The following is a 19159-nucleotide window of genomic DNA, read 5'->3' on the forward strand; positions in this document are numbered from 1 at the left end:
ATAAATCACCTCTGTCTTTGATTCCACAGTCGTCGTGTTGTTTAGTGTGTGCTTGTTTTCTCGTGAAGTGTTTGTGTAATTATTTCTCATGTGTGTCTCATATTGAGTCTGAGTTTGGCTCTGATGATGAAGCACGTCTATCAGAGTGGAAATATAACGCTTTGTGTGTTGGTGTTCACGCACTTGATTGTCCTTGTCCAAGTACTAAGTAATATTAATGAATAACAGGTATTTACTAAATAATTGTGGTTAGGGTTAGTTACTGTGTGTATAATTGACTGTTTTTTACCGGAGTAACACACACTGTAAAGTGCCACTTTATATAAGGTGTCGTTAACTGTGCATCAACAACTCATAGTTATGTACAGTGTGTTTATTGTGTAGAATAGATGATGTTGTGAAACACTTGTGCTGATATTGAAGTGGGATACACGTGTATATATAAACAGACAATGAGTTATTATAAAGGATACTTAATGTTAATATAATGTGGGACCAGATACATTGTTACCTTAGTTTCTTGGTTTTAATTCTTTTTTTACTTCATAACTTCAGTCAAAAATAGTTAAATGCATCTTTTCTGGGGCTTCTTAAATGCATCTTTTCATTATTTCAACTGTCTGTGAATCTCCTTTCTCTTATAAAAATGTTAGTGTAAATTGAAGGTTTGCACTTAAAGTTTTTGATTAATCGCATCCAAAATAAAATAATAGTATAATTAATTTGTATATATAAATACACATGCATGCATGTATATATACTTTATATATATTTATACATAAATAATATTATATATAAATATTTGATGTATTAATAACATATTTTTCTTAAATATATAAATGAATGTATTAATTATACACACTACACACGCATATATTATGTAGACACAAACTTTTATTTTGGAATACGATTAATCTTGATCAATCGTTGCCCATCCCCAGTTCTGACGTCATCCTCATGTCGCTTCAAACTCATAAGACTTTCTTTTATCAAGATATTTTTACTGAAATCTGACCCCAAAATCCATGTAACCAAAAAAAAGTCAATCTCCTGAAGTAACATGACTACTTTATATGATGAACAGATTTAATGTAAACTTTTTGTCACATAAACACATTGATCAATAGTAAACAGTGACTAAGAGATTTCTTTTCAGTATTTTTGTCTCGTTTCCAGTCCAAATATCTAAAAATTCTTAAATCAAGATGCATTTACTAAAGTAATAAAATGCCATACAATATTATGTCTTGTTTTCTGGGTAAATAAATCAAAATGAAGAGATTTGTTGCTTAAAACAAGCAAAATGATCTAATAGGGTAAGAAAAATAATGTTGTTTCTTTTTGAATTAAGAATAATTTTCTTATCTCATTGGCAGATAATTTAGTTTTTTTTAAAGCAACAAATAAAACATAATTTCCCCAGAAAACTCATCTAGTGAATGCATCTTTAGATATTTGGACTGGAAGCAAGATGAAGATACAGAGTAAGAAAAAAAACGACAGTTTTTGAGTCATCCTGAAATTGTTAAATCTGTGTGTTGTTGTGCAACACGTCTGCTTTCCTGAACATGATGTTGCTTTGACCTCACGCCGACATCTCCAGTCCGAGACTCTCTCTAAATGACCCGGTTTGAAGTTCAAGTTTCAAGATTGTTGAAATATGAATCTGAACCAGATCCTCTTTGTGGCGTTGAAACTGTATAGTCGCAGAGATATTGATTCTTCTTCTTCTGTCGTGTCTTTCCACAGAAACAGACGGTACTGAGGAAGAGGTGCAAAGAAAAATTCCCATACTCGATGACATTACATCGCAATGTCCGATCGTTTGGGGCAAATAACCAAGTCCAAGGATGGGAAAAGCAAGTATTCATCACTCAGCCTATTTGACAAGTACAAAGGGAAGTCAATAGAAACTCAGAAAACCACAGGTGAGACTCGCAAACCCAATGCTCATGACCTCCGTGTGAAGTTCTGTTTGTCATATTCACCATGTTTAGCGTCTCGTGTGAAATGATATACATGATTAACCCATCCCATCTGTCCTATGTATCCCATCATATATACAGTCAAACCAAAAATCTGACCGCCTCTCTCCCGTCTCCTGCAGTTGTTGCACGACATGGCTTACAGAGTCTTGGCAAAGTGGCCGCTGCCCGGCGCATGCCTCCTCCCGCTCACCTGCCGAGTCTGAAGTCTGAGAGTAAAGGAAACGACCCCAACGTGTTTATCGTGCCCAAAGACGGTACAGGATGGGCAAACAAGCAGGATCAACCCGATCCAAAGAGGTCAGGCCCGAATCCTCAGTCGAACGTGTCTAGTGTGGCGTGTGTGTGGACAGATGGGTGCGCTAGAGTGTGTTTTACAGCAGAGGGCTTGTGTTAAAGTCCTGCTGGAGTCCATAATTATATCCCTTAACTCATCTTTCATATTTAAATGTTTTTCCCTTAGAAATGCTTTAAAATATCTTGTAACTCGACACCCTCGCCTCATTTAGTATGCCCCGTTCTGTGAATATGCAAATGAGCCCCGCCTCCACTGGTTGGCGATCCCACGTTGATCTGATTGGTTACAAGGTGTTTTGTGACGTCAGAAAGCGTGTTTTTGAGACTGTCTTTGGTTCGCTGCAGTTTAAAGGAGGAAATACTCAGCAATGCTGTCCACTTATCAACACACACATGGTGTATAAGCGGATTAAACACACCACACATAAACAACATTAAACGCTGGACTTACACCACAGGGGGACTTTAATAAAGGCATGTGTGTAAAGAGAAAGGGAGATGCTCATTACTCAGTGTCAGTCCTGTGTTTTTCTGAAAAGTATGACCCACTCGAGTTGTGCAAGTCCAAAACTAAACTGGTTGAGGGTGTGGTTGTGGTTACTGTATGATGAAATCACGTTATACGTTTATATCATGTACGGATTGCTTGTGTCAGTGCTGCATGTGAGCCAGGGATGCGAATAAAAGGGCTTAGTGAGATCATGAAATCACAACGGTTGTGTCATAACCACGATCAGATGATTAATAATCAATGATTGTGAGCGTCGACGAGGTTGTTAGTCGATAGCATTTGCTATCGTCAGCCCGCATTATTTCAACCTGGTTTTAAAATAATTGATTCCTGGTGAAAAACTACATTACCCATGATGCTGTACAGAAAATTCCACCAATCAGAGTCGAAACAAGCAAAACCCTTCTTTAGCTCCGCCCACTGCCATGAATCACAGCGAATGACGTAATCTCTCGACACTCTCAAAATACTTAAGTATTTGAATATATATGCATATTGTGCAATAAATCTAATATTGTAAAATATTAGGTAACATTTTAAAACGAATGGTTTTATTGTTTTTAATTCTATTATGCTGTTTGCAATGCCTCATGGGATTGTAGTTCTTTCCCTCACTGAAGCTGGCAAGCTCAGTCTTTTACCACTGTGTGTGTTTGTCCAATTTTGTAATGTAATGATTCTCCTCGTAGCTGGCTGGTTTGGTTTATGGCTTATAATTCTTCAAAGAAGCCTTTTAATAACCCCTATGGGAGAAATAACTGGAAAAATTGTGTGGCACTAATGAACTAACTATTGAATCAAGTTACAAAACTTGTGTTTACACAACAACAGTTTAAGCCGTTGCTTGTTGTAATATATAGCCTACTTAAAGGGGTGGTTTAATGCCTCTTTATACAAGATTTGAAATAAGTCAGTGGAGTGTGTGTGTGTGTGTGTGAAGTTTAAGCTTAAAATACCCCACAAATAATTTTTATAGCATGTTAAAATTGTCCCTTTTTTGAGGGCCAGTAAAAACGTGCTGTGTGTGTCCCTTTAAATGCAAATGAGCTGCTGATCCCGGCACAGGGGGCGGAGCTTCAAGAGCTTGTGTGTGTGTGTGGTTCCGATCTATCTCCTCAACATGGACTCACCCCTTTGTTGTGTGTTCCGGGGGCGGGGTTTATGTAAATCTTAGGGTTAGTGATGTCACAAACGGAGGAAGCTCATTATAGTTCCTATCAGTCGTTTGTTGTAGTTGTTAAATGTTTTCTTTAAAAGCAAATCTCTTAACTGTCGTAACTTCAGATGTTGTTTATGCTCAAACACACCACTAACTACAGTTATCAGTACAGTTAAAATCACTTTGTTCTCCAAATATCCAGCTGTATGTTATTATGTGAACGTCTGATTGGCTGACGGTCTGTCGTTCTCCTCCTCCAGTTCCGTTGCATCTTCAGCACAGCTGCCGGAGTCGCAGCCACCGCTGGCTTTACAGAAGTCTGTCTCCAATCTCCAGAAGCCCACACCAATCACCAGCCAGGAGGTACGGCCCCGGCGTCACCTGTGCTTCAGTCCGACTGTAGTGTGTGCATGAACATGTGATCGGGTTGATGTGTGTGTTTATATCACAAGCTTCAAATCGTAATATATGTGTTTGATGTGCGCTCACGATTGAGCGGATGGTTTGGTCGGGTGTAAACGCAGCCATTGAGAGATTGGGGTTTCGCTCATGATGACGAGTGTGTGTTGATGTGATTGGTTCCTCTAGAGCACAAGTACAGGTGGACCAAAGCAATGGGCACAGGTCAATGGAAAGGCAGTAGATCAAGATGGTAAAGATCCTCTCTCTCTTTTCTTTCTTGAGTGGCCAGATGTGGCTCGTTGCGATGTGTTTAACGTTCGTGTGTGTGTGTGTGTTCAGGTTTAAAGGTCTCAAGCCGACTGCAGCCCTTCTCTCACGAGGAATTTCCGACGCTGAAAGCAGCCGGAGAACAGGACAAGGTTGGCAAGGAAAGAAGCGTCTTCGATCCGTCGTATGGGCCCGGACCAAGCCTCCGCCCGCAGAGTGAGTCCTCGCCACGCTTACATCATTACATATCAACTAGAACAGGATGGACATTCATATATATGTTCAAAACAGGGATGATGATTTTGTATTTAGGGTTGGGAATCGAAAATCAATTCCAATTGTGGAATCGGATACTTGTTATTCAATTAATTTCGACGACTCTGAGCGTTTCATTATGAGTGTGACGCGTTCGAGCTGATCACACACCAGAAGACTGACAACACACACTCGCTCTAGACTGGATAACTTTTGTAACTATATTTATAATCTGTATTTTATTTATAAAGTCAATCGTATCTTTGTTCAGTTGTCTATTTGTTGCGATTGCTAATTTGTTCGTGTCTGGGATGTTTGCCACTATATTTTTAAAACAATAATATCTTAGTAAATACCTTTAGTAATATTGACAAACTATATATCATTTGAAAGCTTACAATCTCTAGTTTCCATATTTGGTGACTGATTTTCAAAATATATTACAGAGGAACCATAATTTATCAATATGCAACAAGAATATTTTCATACTCGTAAAGCGAGTTCAGATCTTTATTTTAAAATGGCATGTGAACATGAAAAATCATGAAAAAATGGTACATATCTCAGTTTGTTTTTATGCCAAAAGTTCAAAAGATAACATCCGCTAAATTATTTTTGGAAAAAAAGGTCTGAAATGTTTGAAATATCAATAAAAAAATAATAAATTCACCATTTGTGACGTGGCAGCGACTTAAAAAGTTGAATTCATATCAGAATCTGCCAAACTACTTCTGAATAGGATCTCTACTTCATAAATTTTATGAAAATTGTGAAAATAATGGTTCATATCACTCCAAAAACGAATGGAAATGGAGGCGCCCTTATATGGGTCTGATTGTGCCCTAGTGAAAAAGTTTGGTACTGCGCTCAAACAAAATCTCACTGAAAGCTCATTTTTTTAAGATATCAACCTAAAATTTGAAACACAACTTGTTCAGATTTTTGGCTTTGCTTTTTTTTTTTTTTTTTTTTTTTTTTCAGTTTTAGAGTAGCCCAGGTTTTGAAAATATATATTTTATGTAAAATATAAATAATTAATATTTTTACATTGTACATTTCCATAAACTCAAACTTCTTTACCTTTTTTTCTGTTTCACTTTCTCAATTTATTTCACATCGACAAAAATCTGCCAAATGTCTTCGTTAAAACAAGATTAATCATATGTCTATATTCCAAAGCATTTAAGTTCGAAATGTGCATTTTTGTCTATTTTCAAAAAAGGGGGGGTGACAGACAGTAATTACTGAGTGTTATTGTCTTTAATAATGCTTGAAAGGTCTTAAAAAGACTTGAATTTAACTTGAAGAAACCTGTAAGAAGCGACTGTAAGTGATTTGTCGTTGTTTCCTGTGTTTGCAGACGTGTCGAGCTGGAGGGAGGGTGGTGGGAGGAACCTTCAGCCTCCAGCTCTGTGTTCTGCTTCTCCTGCCTGCGACCCGGACACCAGGAGCATCGGCTCATCTGAGGCCATCACTCCTGTTCCTCCTCCTCCATCTTCTTCTTCATCACCCCCCTCCTCCTCCTCCACGGCTGCTGGCCCGTCTCCTGATGTGAAGGAGCCGTCGCTGAGGCCCGTTCAGCCGGTTCAGACCCGCCGAGCCGCCCCGTCAGCCCTCCAGTACCAGCACCACACCACCACCACATACCACGACATGCTGCCTGCCTTCGTGAGTCGACACAGCTCATCTTAGAGAGCCATTCAAACGCTTTAAAGGTGCAGTGTGTACGCTTTTAGCGCATCTAGTGGTGAGGTTGTGAATTGCAACAGAAGTTTCAGTGGCTGACAGGAAGTGATGTAACTAGTTAAGCAATGAGGTTTCTTTACAAACATGTGTTAAGAAATTGGGTTTACTTGATTATTCAGTAAAACGATGTTATTGTGAATATCAGTGTTTTACTCGCTGACTTTAGCAGCTTCTGATCATGAAGCACAACATAGTGACGAAATGCGTTTGTCTGCTCAGGGCCACCGTAGAAACGTGGATGTAAGCGGACCCACGGTGTATGTAGATAATAGATAATAAAAACATTATACACCACTAAAAACATAATGTGTATATGATCCTCGTAAATATTACACACTGCACCTTTAATGTCAGCTGGTGTCCTTAAAAGCCTCGAGTGTGATTTTATAAACCCTGCAGAGACCCTTCCCCAGTACACAGGATTACGTAGAGATGTATCGGCCAATGATTGGTGCTCTACACGTCGCTCAAAAATGGCTGGCATTTTTTAGTTCGATAATTTAATATTTTGAATTTTTTGTTTGATTTTATGCTACTGAATTATATTGACGCTGTATTTATAATCCATTTATTCACTTGAAAACTAAATGTCCATCTTAAACGGGTGAATCTGGAGCGCTTTAGAGGACCGACTGAAGTTTGATCTCTTCTCAGAGACGACACTCGGAAGATTATTGCTGGACTGAAAACTGGACTTAAAACGAGTTGCATAAATATATGTTTGTTTGTTATGAAAAATGAAATGTATGTTTTCAAAAACGTGTTTTACTCTAAAAATGAAAAATCAAAGCCAAGCTGTGTTTTGTCTGTCCGCAGTGTCTTTTGTATTTGTAGATCGTTCCCGACTGTATTCTGGATGTTGTTTTGGTTCCCTGTGTGATGTGTGCTGTTTGTCCATCAGATGTGCCCTAAAGAGACCCGTGACGCCCCGGGCTCCTCGGACCACGGCCCGGCCGCAGTGGTGGCGCCCGTGCGCTTTGACTCCCGGTCGCTCTTCAGACCAGCGCCAGAACCTGTCAAGTAAGCCTAGCGCTGATCAATCATGTGCACTTGAGGAAAGCTCGCTGTATATTAGGCTTGCTACGACTGCCGGTGCTGGCCGTGTCTCTGCTGTTCAGAAGCGACACCACCAATTAAACTTTTATTTATTTATTTATTATTAATAAATTAATTTAGTTCAGTTAGAGAACAGACACTACAATTAAAAACCGAACGTATCTGCTCTGTAAACCGTGAGCCTAAAAGCGTCTATTTAAGCAAATTTGTAATTGTTTTGTTGTTTTTCATTAGGAATAATAGCGATGACCTCACCGTTCAAGCAAACCGCCCTCAAATTGGCGCTTATTTGAAAGCGAAACTAAAATGCGCATGTCCATTCATATTCATAACGGTGTGTGTCCACTGGAATAGAGTGTTTTGGGTTCGTCCTGTGGATAAACGCTCGCTCTGCTCCGTTATGAAGGACGGTGTTAGTTTCGCTTTCACATTAGCGATTTAAAAGCCCCCGCCGGTGATACCGCCGGGAAAATTACTGCCCGCCACATCCCGACTATAAATTCCTGCTTTCAGGGTTCCTTAACCCTCAGGTGCTCTTCGTTTCGGAGTCACACTTGTTATCTTCCCGGTCAAAAGTGACTGGACACCTAAAAATGAAACTTCTTCCATCCCATTAAAACCAATGCAATATATTTTTGTTCTATAATATTTATTCTTTTTAATTTAGTATTTTGAGACAATTTAATTGAATTTATGAATATTTATGCAATATTTATTGTTTATTTTTGCCATATATATATATATATATATATTTTTTTTTTTTAATTATGAACGCAGTATTTTAGTTCAATATAGAGTCTAGGCCTTCAGAAAAAAAATATTTTTTGAAGAAAATTAGCACCATCTGGTTACAATATAGAGAATAAGCGTAGAATCATGGTGTAACCACTAGATGGCATGTACAGCTCTCTATGGAGAAGCATGTGAATTCCCCAGCTGTTTATGAACACATTGTTTGTTGTTGGTGGATTTGAATATATAGTTATTATTTCTTATAAAAAAAAATTGACAAACAAAAATTCACAATTTTTTTTTTTTTTCATTTTTACAATTTCCCATTCATTTCCTATGGGTCAGTCATTTTTGACCAAAGAGCACAAGTGTGACTACTTTTTTTTAAGACCACTTGCATGCTCAGATCATGACCTCAATTTTTTTTTTGGTGTTCACATACCCAATGCCATAAAAGTCACCAAGTTTCGTAACATTTCAATGAAGCTGTGATTTTTAAAAATTTCAAAACAGAAAATTTTTCGGTCAGAAAGAGCACCTGAGGGTTAAGTTAAATTTAAAGCCTTAAAACGTCTTAAATGGGGTCTTAAATTTCCTTTAGTCAGGTCAAAAAATGATTTCCAGAAACGCTGTCCGCAGAAAGTTACATGGGTTGTGTATTCTCTATTAGGCTATTAATATGCTTTAATGTAAATAAACATGAGATGAAATCTATTCTATTTGAGGGCAGGTTTATTGGTTTTGGGCCTACGGGTTTGGGCTTTTGGCACGTGGTCGGGTGTGGAAGGTTACTAATGTGACTGCTTTATCTGCAAATTAAATGACTGAATTTATTGAAATAAAATGTTTTTTTTTTTTTCTGAATTTCTTTTATTTGAATATTTGGTGTTAAATGTGACTGAAGCCTGTTCCTCTTTCCCCGCAGTGGTGATTTAAGGAGAGAAACCCGGTTCCCACGAAACCCCCCGCGCCCTTCGACCCGCCCGATCCGACGCCCGGGAGACCGAGCGCCCCGTCCTGCCATCATCAACCCTGATGACCTGAAGGACCTCGATGAGCTGGACAACGACTGTGAAGACGGCTGGGCGGGTGAGCGAGCGCTAGCTCTCGTTAGCTGGTGTTTCACCAATGCGCTCAGTGTTAGCGCTGGGTGTCGATTCACGAGCTGGCAGTTTGATCTGGATTATATCAAAATCAATGTCAATCTTAAAAGGAGTATCTCTAAACTATGACTGATCGATTATGGGTGGGTATCGAGTTTAATTCTGTTCAGGCGCCGACCGAACGGCCCCGAGTATCAAGAAAGGTCGTGTTTTTCGGTACCAAATTTCGATCCCTGAGGTGTTGATCAGTGAAACGATGAGCATGCTGCGTGTGTGTTCTTAAACCAGAGACTGTGATCGTTTAATATGTAATATTCTCACTCGGACAACATTTCATCACATCACAGAAGAAACTACACGACAACCCGTCAAAATAAACGATTGGTCTGATTAAAAGAAACTGTGATAGATGTGTATTACTCTTGTACAGTATATTGTATATCTTAATGTTAATGCTGCTAATACTAATATAATTATTATTAAAACTCATGTAAACCTCTATTGTGTAGCACTTGTTAGCCAGAAAATTAAAGGACTTGTTTAATTTTCATTTGAATAAAAGATCAATTAATATTTTATGCCTTTGTTTGAGTACCAGAAGAATTTAAATACACAACACAGAAATTAAATAAATAACAATCATAGGGCCTATTAGTGAATACACTAAGAAAAAAGTTGTTTTTATGAATTCAGTTAGATATGTTTTTGATTAAAATCGTTAAAATGGAATATAGACTAAATAAAACGGAAAGCACAGAACTGGGTAAAAATAAAATGTAATTTGTTACGTTTTGAATACGTTTCATGATTTCAATTAATTGCACATGCGGTTTGATTATTAGAATTTAATTTAACACCCAGAAAAAAGACAGAATCTGAAAGTTAAAGCGGGGTATAAACGATGCGTGTTAATCCTGAAGTGTGTCTGCGTTAACAGTTCAGTTCATTATATGTTCAAAATATTGTGATGGAGGAAGTGTGGTTCAGGAGGCGGCGTGGGGCGTGTTACCTGACCCCCGACCCCTGCTCACTGTGACCGTGTACTCAGGTCTCCATGAGGAAGTGGATTACAGCGAGAAGCTCAAATTCAGTGATGATGAGGAAGATCGCTCCCCATGTGTGAAGAGCAAGATCTGGTGAGTTTTCATTTTGTTTTTTTATACAAATTTTGATATTGATTGATTGACCCGATTCATTGACTGATACGTTCAACACATGATTCTCCATTTAAAGGAGTCGTTCACTTTTGAAAAAACTTTTGCTGATAATTTACTCGCCCCCGTGTCATCCGAGTCTTTCTTTCTTCAGTCGAAAAGAAATTAAGGTTTTTGATGAAAACATTCCAGGATTTTCTCCATATAATGGACTTCAATGGGGACCAAACGGTTCAAGGTCCAAAAGAGAGTTTCAGTGCAGCTTTAAACGACACCAGACGATGAATAAGGGTCTTATCATGCGAAACAATCGGTTATTTCAAAGCTTATTCCAAAAATGTAACTTTTCTAAGGACAAATGCTAGCCTTGCTCTATTCTGTGAGGCGCGTTTGTAACGTCATGTATTACGTAATTACGTTCAAGGTCACGGGCGACGTAGCCGGAAGAACAGAGTCAGTGTTTACTAGTTGAACGCATAGGTTGAACGTGCAAACTAACTCAAACGCCGTTTATAAAAAAGGAATTAAACAACGATGTCGGACGATTTTGATTCTGTACTTCCGGCTTCGTCGCCCGTGACCTTTTGAACGTAATTACGTATTACGTGACGTTACAAACGCGCCTCACAGAATAGAGCAAGGCTAGCATTTGTCCTTAGAAAAGTTACATTTTTGGAATAAGTTTTGAAATAACCGATCGTTTCGCTTGATAAGACCCTTATTCATCGTCTGGTGTCGTTTAAAGACATTTGAAGCTGCATCTGAAACTCTCATTTGGACCTTGAACCGTTTGGTCTCCATTGAAGTCCATTATATGGAGAAAATCCAGGAATGTTTTCATCAAAAACCTTAATTACTTCTCGACTGAGGAAAGAAAGACATGGACATCTCGGATGACACGGGGGCGAGTAAATTGTCAGCAAAAGTTTTTTCAAAAGTGAACTAATCCTTTAACACGAGCTGTGTTTTCTAGTGTTTACATGTTCCCTCGATCGGGTTAGAAAAGGAATAAACCGACCCTTTCAATCCGATCGAAACAAAGGTGTTTACATGAAGGCTTTTCAGTGCGTCAGTCCTGTTGCTAGCGGATGGTTTGGTCGCGTGTGTTAGTGGACCAGCGGCTGCTGTTGTCGGGACTGACGCCGGTTCTGGCTCTTGTGTGTTGCAGGGATGACTGGGACCACCATCATGATCCTCACTCCTCTCAGAGCTCTGGTGACGTGGCGTTCCCGCATGACCCCGAGGAGGACCTGTACTCGCGCCAGCCGGAGGCGCTATCCTCCAGGAAGACCAATGGGAGACTCTCCTCAGCAGAGGTAACGCTCGAGGCCTTTACATGCGTCCAGATCTCAGCAATGCTGTCCACTTATCAACTTACGCATGCTGTGTGTGTGTGTGTGTGTTAAAGCAGGTTAAGAACGGTGTGAGCGGCGAGTCTGCGGAGGAGCAGGAGGAAGCGCAGAGACCGGCTCCTCCTCGAGGGAAGTTTGTCTCGGCCGATCTCTCCGCCGTGGAGCGCGCTCGCAGACGCCGGGAAGAGGAGGAGAGGAGAGCGCGCGAGGAGAGACTGGCCGCCTGTGCCGAGAAACTCAAAAAACTGGATGAGAAATTCGGCAAAACTGAGAAACCCTCACGCCCTGCAGAAGCCGACAGCAAAGAGACGCTGACGCAGTCGCCAGGTCGAAGGTCATCCAAACCCCACCAGGAGGGCTGGCAGTACGCCACTAAAGGTACGCTAGCTACGATGTGGTGCTAAATAAACAGTCGTTTCGCGTCTATAGGGGAAAATGTCAAATGGTGACAATACTTGCCTTTCAGTAATTAGCTTTGTTCACATCAAATCAATATTTTTACTGAATATTAAGTGTCTTATGAATGGCAGCTATGCAACAGGAACAACTCATGTTAGCTATTTTCCCTGCAAAAATGTTTCCTTAGTAATAGTATTTTTGTCTTGTTTCCAGTCCAAATATCTAAAAAAAATCTTAAAGATGCCTTTACTAAAGTAGTAAAATGTCATAAGATATTAAGTCTTGTTTTTTGGGGTTTTCTAAAATTAGATGATTTGTTGCTTAAAGAAATTCAAAATGATCTCCCAGTGGGGTAAAAATAAAGATCTTAATTTAAACAGAAACAACATTATTGTTCTGACCCCATTGGCAGATCATTTTGCTTGTTTTAAGCAACAACTCACTTAAAACTCACTAAATTATTTCCCCAGAAAACAAGACTTAATATCCTATGAAATTTTACTACTTAAGTAAATGCATCTTGACTTAGAGTTTTTGTCTTGTTTCCAGTACAAATATCTAAAATACTAAGTAAAAAAAAGCATTGAGTGTTTTATGCTTTAAACACTTCATCTCATTGGACACAGAAGTGTTGGACACACCAGCCGAGTCCTCCAGTCAGGATTACAAAGATGAAGGTTGTAATTACCACAACGAAGACGACGTTCCTGAGTCTACTTCTCCTCTCCCAGATTACGGCCGGCACCAGAAGCCCGTTCCGCCCCGCTTCCAGAAGCAGCACCAGGTGACCTTTAATCCTGTAGAGTAAGAGTTCACGGATCAGTTCACTTCAGAATGAACATCTCCTGATCATTCACTCTCATCCAAGATGTCCATGTCTTTCTTTCTTCAGTGGGAAAGAAATTAAGGTTTTTGATTAAAACATTCCAGGATTTTCTCCATATAATGGACTTCAATGGGGACCAAATGAGAGTTTCAGTGCAAACTGTTCAAAGGGCTTTAAACGATTCCAGACGCGCATCACAGAACAGCAAGGCGAGCATTGAGCTTTTAAAACTTCAACTTTGTTATTTATTTATTAACTGAGCGATCGTTTCGCTTGATAAGACCCTTATTCATCGCATCGTCTGGAATCGTTTAAAGCCCTTTGAACAGTTTGCACTGAAACGGTCCTTTGGACCTTGAACCGTTTGGACCCCATTGAAGTCCATTATATGGAGAAAATCCTGGAATGTTTTCTTCATTTCTTTTCCACTGAAGAAAGAAAGACATGGACATCTTGGATGACACGGGGGTGAGTAAATTATCAGCAAAAGTTTTTTCAAAAGTGAACTACTCCTTTAATTGCAAAATTACAAATATCACATAAATATGATATTTGTAATTTAACTTTTGCCATGTAAATAGCCTTAAATACTGATCCATCTCCATCTACACTCATCCAGGACCCGGTGTATAAGGTGGCCCCGTGGCAGCAGTCGAGCTCGGCTCACACACACACGCAGAGAGGCTTCTACCCGCCGCACGTGCTGGGCTTCGACCCGCGCTGGATGATGATGCCGCCCTACATGGACCCGCGCATGGCTCAGGGCTGCTCGCCGGTGGACTTCTACGCTCCGGGCGTTCACTCCGCCGGTGAGCAACTGTAGACATGATCAAGCATTCATCTCAGACTCTTGACGAGTGCACACGTTCGGGATTCCCAGTGTTAATTTGAGTTATTTTTTTGGATCATTGAGATGCTAATATAGTTTTTCAGTAATTTTGTTGTCCTTTTTTTATAAAAAAAATATTTTGTTATTTTAGTATATCTAGAACATATTTAGTATATATTTTCAATGAAAAATGAGAAATGTTGCCTTGAAAAATAGTTGAAGTTTTTTTTTTAAATACAAATTATTTTACTCAAAACAACTTTGTGTGTGTGTGTGTGTGTGTGTGTGTGTGTGTGTGTGTGTTGGTATAACAATAAAAACCCTGCCTGAGATAATTGGGTTTATTTCAATAATTTACAAACGCATTTGTATGTTCTGTCAGTCGATGCTCACATGACATACAGGTAAACAAACATGCAGTCTTTTTGAGCCTTCTAAAATTGTTTGGTTATAGTATAAGGATGCAAGATATGACAAGTAATCATTATATGAATTTTTGAACAAATTATTTTGTCATGTCATTAAGTTGCGATTTGAACTGCGAACATATGCATCATAAAAAAAGTCTCAAATTAAAAACTCTAATTACAAAAAATTACTATTAGAATTTTACTTTTAAATAAATGAATATATGATGATGATAATTTTACACAAGTATATCTCACTTTCAAATAATATACCACACGCTTTTATTTTGGTGGGAAACTATAGGGTGACCTTTTAGACCGTTTAGTTGACAAAAGGTTTATAAGCTGCTCTTCTCCACAAAAATGTTGGAAATTATGTGCATGTGACCCTGATGATGATTTTGTGGAGTGCTCAAGAGTTAAAACACGTCTTTTTGCTTTTATAAAATGTTTTTTTTTTTAATTCAGAACATGCTCTTTATATTATGATAATGACATTTGTCTTTTTTGAAAGGTCTGGTGAAACCCGTCATTCAGCAGGATCACCTGAACAGCCCCGGTTCCACCTCTGACGAAGGCTGCCATCCCAGCATGCATCAGGAGAGGAGGGCACCATCCACTGAGCCCTACCAAGTGTGGAACCAAGACAGCTACTCGTCAGCGCGCAGTTTCACGCCGCCCTACCAGAGACAGCATGAGAACGAGGAACGAGACGACCGGTCCTGCTCCCGACACGACTCCTATGAAGACCGAGGTCACGATCGCACGGAAAGTCCAGCGGAGGAACTGAACACTCAAGGTGGAACACATGAAGGGCCTTTAATACTTAGCAGAACCCATCCTGGAGATGCCGAACACAGAGACGTGTCCGTCAGGCACCAGAAAGAACCCGCAGAATCCCGAGACGAGGCCTTCGACACCAAGGAGAAGAGCTACGACTCCGATTTCTGGAGGAAAGACGCTAGTGTGAGGAAAGATGGCGGCTGTCCGGCCCAGTGGTCCGATCACGGTTCCAGCAGCAGCAGTAGCGTTAGCGTTAGCATTAGCCAGCCGTCGGAGTCCAGCGGGAGAACGCTTAGGAGGACCGGACCTATCAAGAAACCTGTGCTGAAGCCGTTGAAGGTTCGGTTCAATTCACTTTTATTTGTTTTGAGTGATATGTTGACAAGGGTAATTGTCTAAGTTATGTGTTTCAGAAATGTACATTTAGCGGAAAAAATTATGTAGTAATTTAACCCTCAGGTGCGCTTCGTTTCGGAGTCACACTTGTTATCTTCCCGGTCAAAAGTGACCGGACACCTAAAAATTTAATTTCCTCCATTCTAGTAAAACCAATGCAATTTATTTTTGTTCTATAATATTTATTCTTTGTAATTTAGTATTTTGAGACAATTTGATTGAATTTATTAATATTTATGCAATATTTGTAGTCTATTTTGCCATGGGGAAAATATAAACATATATATATATATATATATATATATATATATAATTATTTTTTTTGTCAAAAAATTATTAATTTATGCAATTTATTTTTGTTCTATAATATTTATTCTTTTTAATTTAGTATTTTGAGACAATTTAATTGAATTTATGAATATTTATGCAATATTTATGGTTTATTTTTGCCATGGAAAAAAAAAATATATATATATATTATTTTTTTCAAAAAAATATGAACGCAGTATTTTAGTTTAATATAGAGTCTAGGCCTTCAGAAAAAAATATTTTTTGAAGAAAATTAGCACCATCTGGTTACAATATAGAGAAAAGGTGTAGAATCATGGTGTAACCACTAGATGGCATGTACAGCTCTCTATGGAGAGGCATGTGAATTCCCCAGATGTTTATGAACACTTTTTTTCTTTTGGTGGATTTGAATATATAGTTGAAACAATCTTAAACTATTTTTTTATTTAAAAAATGTAAAAAAAAAAAAAAATAATAATAATAATAATTTTTGTGTTTGTCAATTTCCCATTCATTTCCTATGGGGGTCATTTTTGACCAAAGACCACAAGTGTGACTATTTTTTTTTTTTTTACGACCACTTAGCATGCTCAGATCATGACCTCAATTTTTTTTTTTATTCACATACATAATGCCATAAAAGTCACCAAGTATCATAACCTTCCGATGAAGCTGTGATTTTTAAAAATTCAAAACAAATTTTTCGGTCAGAAATGACTGAAGAGCACCTTAGGGTTAATGCAGGAACAATGATCTCACTGAAGTAATGAACACTTGTTTGTTAACAAATACAGGTAGAGGACAAGGAGAACGAGAAGCCCAAATCTGAGCCCGAGGAGAAGCCCGTCCCATACAGACTGGAGAAGGAAGTGGTCACTAATGTCTACGACCTGAAAAAAGACGCCCCGCTCGCGTCTAACAGGCACTCCGCTCCGCCTCCCGCATCTTCCCCCGAGGAAAAACACGCGGATGCTCCGAAGTTGGAGAAAACTAGGAGTCTGCATGAAGATTTGCACAAGGAGAGCTGCTGGGATAGCGCTAAGCCTCAGTCTGTGGACTCCTCTGATAGCAGAGATGCTCCACGCCGCAACAACTGGATATTCATCGACGAGGAGCAGGCGTTCGCCGGGGCGAGAGGAACCGGGCGTGGACGTAGCCGCGGGTTTAGAGAGTTTAGCTCTCGCGGTGGCGCTCGCGGCGGACGAGGCGACTCAAACCGCGGAGGCTATAATAACAATAACAATACGACAGGAGTGCAGCGCCCAGCGCGGGGGCGTGGCTCTCGAGATTTCAGAAGCGAAGATCTTCAACGAGGAAAACCCCGTCGACGCAACGTCAGCGAGACGCACAGCGAAGCCTCGGAATACGAAGAGCTTCCCAAACGCCCGCGGCAAAAGGTCGCGGAGAACGGAGAGGCTTCGTACGCGCCGCCCGGAGAGGTTAAACGAGCCGATCGCGAGTCGTGGAGATCCAACAAAGTGTACACCGACGAGCAAAGCGGAAACGGCGACAAGGCGAAATCAACGAGAGTGTTCGGAAGGTCGTTACCGCCTCGACTCAACGCGGGATACAACCGTGGGTTCGTCTCCAGGGATATTTCCACATGGAGAGGAAGAGGAACTCAGTTTGGATCCGCGCAGGAGAACGGATACAACTTCGGCACGGACTCCTATTCCAAACGCGCGACGGAACGCGACCCGCTAAAATACCCGCCGCCTAAATTCCCCACTTCTTTCGTAGAGAACGGCGTCGAGGATAGAGAGGGAGGCTACTATATCGATAACGATAACCCTGATAACCGGCCAATGAGACGCCGGCGTCCGCCTCGCCAAGATAAACCGCCACGGTTCCGCCGACTACGCCAAGAACGTGAAGGAGGAGGGCAATGGAACGGCGAAGAATATGTAAACGGAGACTTTGCCAATCAGTGGCCGGGTCGACCCAAGGAGGAGCACTGGCCGAATCACTACTCTGGAGGACGACCGCAAGAGGTCACGGGCCAGAGTCAAGCCGAGGATTGGGAAACCGGCTCTGAGAACAGTGATTTCAGCGACTGGAGGGAGAAACGCGGCCCGCATGGCGACTCACTGGCTGACGCGGGGCACGGGGAACCCGGTTCTGAGAAGAGAGAGCACTCCAAACGGAGCTTTTCCAGCCAGAGACCGGTCGTGGAGAGGCAGAACCGGAAGAGTGAAGTGTGTGTAATGGAAAACAACAAGATGAGCCGCTCGACGGACACCCAGTGCGGTGCAGGGTCCTCTGGGAGAAGCGAGAGCTGGCAGAACGGTGTTGCTTGCAACAGCAAACGGTACGTTTCTTTACAACACACTGTGAGATATAGCTTGAATGTTTCCAATCAAGTCCCCAATTATATCCATTAACACTCATCTTTGATCCCCAAAATGACGTTTATGTTTTATCCTTGAACAAATGCTTTAAAATCGCTTGAATGTAACTCGACACCCTCGCCTCATTTAGTATGTGTGGTTCTATGAATATGCAAATGAGCCCCGCCTCCACTGGTTGTCGATCACACGTTGATCTGATTGGTTACAAGGTGGTTTGTGACGTCAGAAAGCGTGTTTATGAGACTGTCTTTGGTTCGCTGCAGTTTTAAGGACGAAATACTCAGCAATGCTGTCCACTTATCAACGCACACATGGTTAAGCGTATTAAAAACACCATAAACAACATTAAACGCTGGATTTACACCACAGGGGGACTTAAGCTAATGTATCTTGCGTTACTCCCTAAAAAAAATGCATTACGTTACATGCATTACTTTCCATAAAAGTTAACTGTTACATTAATTTTGCTTTATTAGTCGATGAGGAGAGACTTAATTGATCAAATTGCAAATCTTACTCACCGACATAGTATATATCTATAGAAAGCTTGAATTGTGTACTTTTAAATAAACCAATTAAAACGATATTCTCAGATTATACAGTTAATAAATAAAATATTAATGTGTAAATATAAAGTAATGGATTACTTTACTAGTTGCATCAAAACAGTAATCTAATTATGTAATTCTTGTAACTAAAGGGTTATTATACTCGTTACTTCAGAGGTAATCTGCTTGCGTAATTCATGTCACTTGTAATGTGTAACTTGTTGCATAAAGTTATCTATGTAACAAGTAACATGATTGTTTTTTTATGTAAACAGTTTCTTGCATAATTCATGCTACTGGTGATGTTACATTA

The 19159-nt window shown here is 40.1% G+C and overlaps 1 protein-coding gene across 2 annotated transcripts in view; it reads left to right on the top strand.

Moving 5' to 3' along the window:
* The window catches only part of prrc2b (proline-rich coiled-coil 2B), a 36834-nt gene that overhangs the window by 805 nt on the left and 16870 nt on the right, over positions 1–19159 (top strand). For both annotated transcript variants that reach the window (XM_039661877.2, XM_039661880.2), the window contains exons 2-16: positions 1750–1928; positions 2108–2285; positions 4213–4315; positions 4541–4604; positions 4694–4837; positions 6237–6544; positions 7524–7642; positions 9336–9499; positions 10562–10649; positions 11836–11983; positions 12076–12397; positions 13045–13202; positions 13864–14053; positions 14995–15602; positions 16745–18258. In XM_039661877.2, the coding sequence (XP_039517811.2) occupies positions 1814–1928; positions 2108–2285; positions 4213–4315; positions 4541–4604; positions 4694–4837; positions 6237–6544; positions 7524–7642; positions 9336–9499; positions 10562–10649; positions 11836–11983; positions 12076–12397; positions 13045–13202; positions 13864–14053; positions 14995–15602; positions 16745–18258 (4223 nt within the window). In that variant the 5' untranslated portion in view covers positions 1750–1813. The remainder of the gene's footprint in view (positions 1–1749; positions 1929–2107; positions 2286–4212; positions 4316–4540; positions 4605–4693; positions 4838–6236; positions 6545–7523; positions 7643–9335; positions 9500–10561; positions 10650–11835; positions 11984–12075; positions 12398–13044; positions 13203–13863; positions 14054–14994; positions 15603–16744; positions 18259–19159) is intronic.

The sequence above is a fragment of the Pimephales promelas genome, chromosome 4 (genome assembly GCF_988280905.1).
Source record: "Pimephales promelas chromosome 4, fPimPro1.hap1.1, whole genome shotgun sequence".
Classification (NCBI taxonomy): Eukaryota; Metazoa; Chordata; class Actinopteri; order Cypriniformes; family Leuciscidae; genus Pimephales; species Pimephales promelas.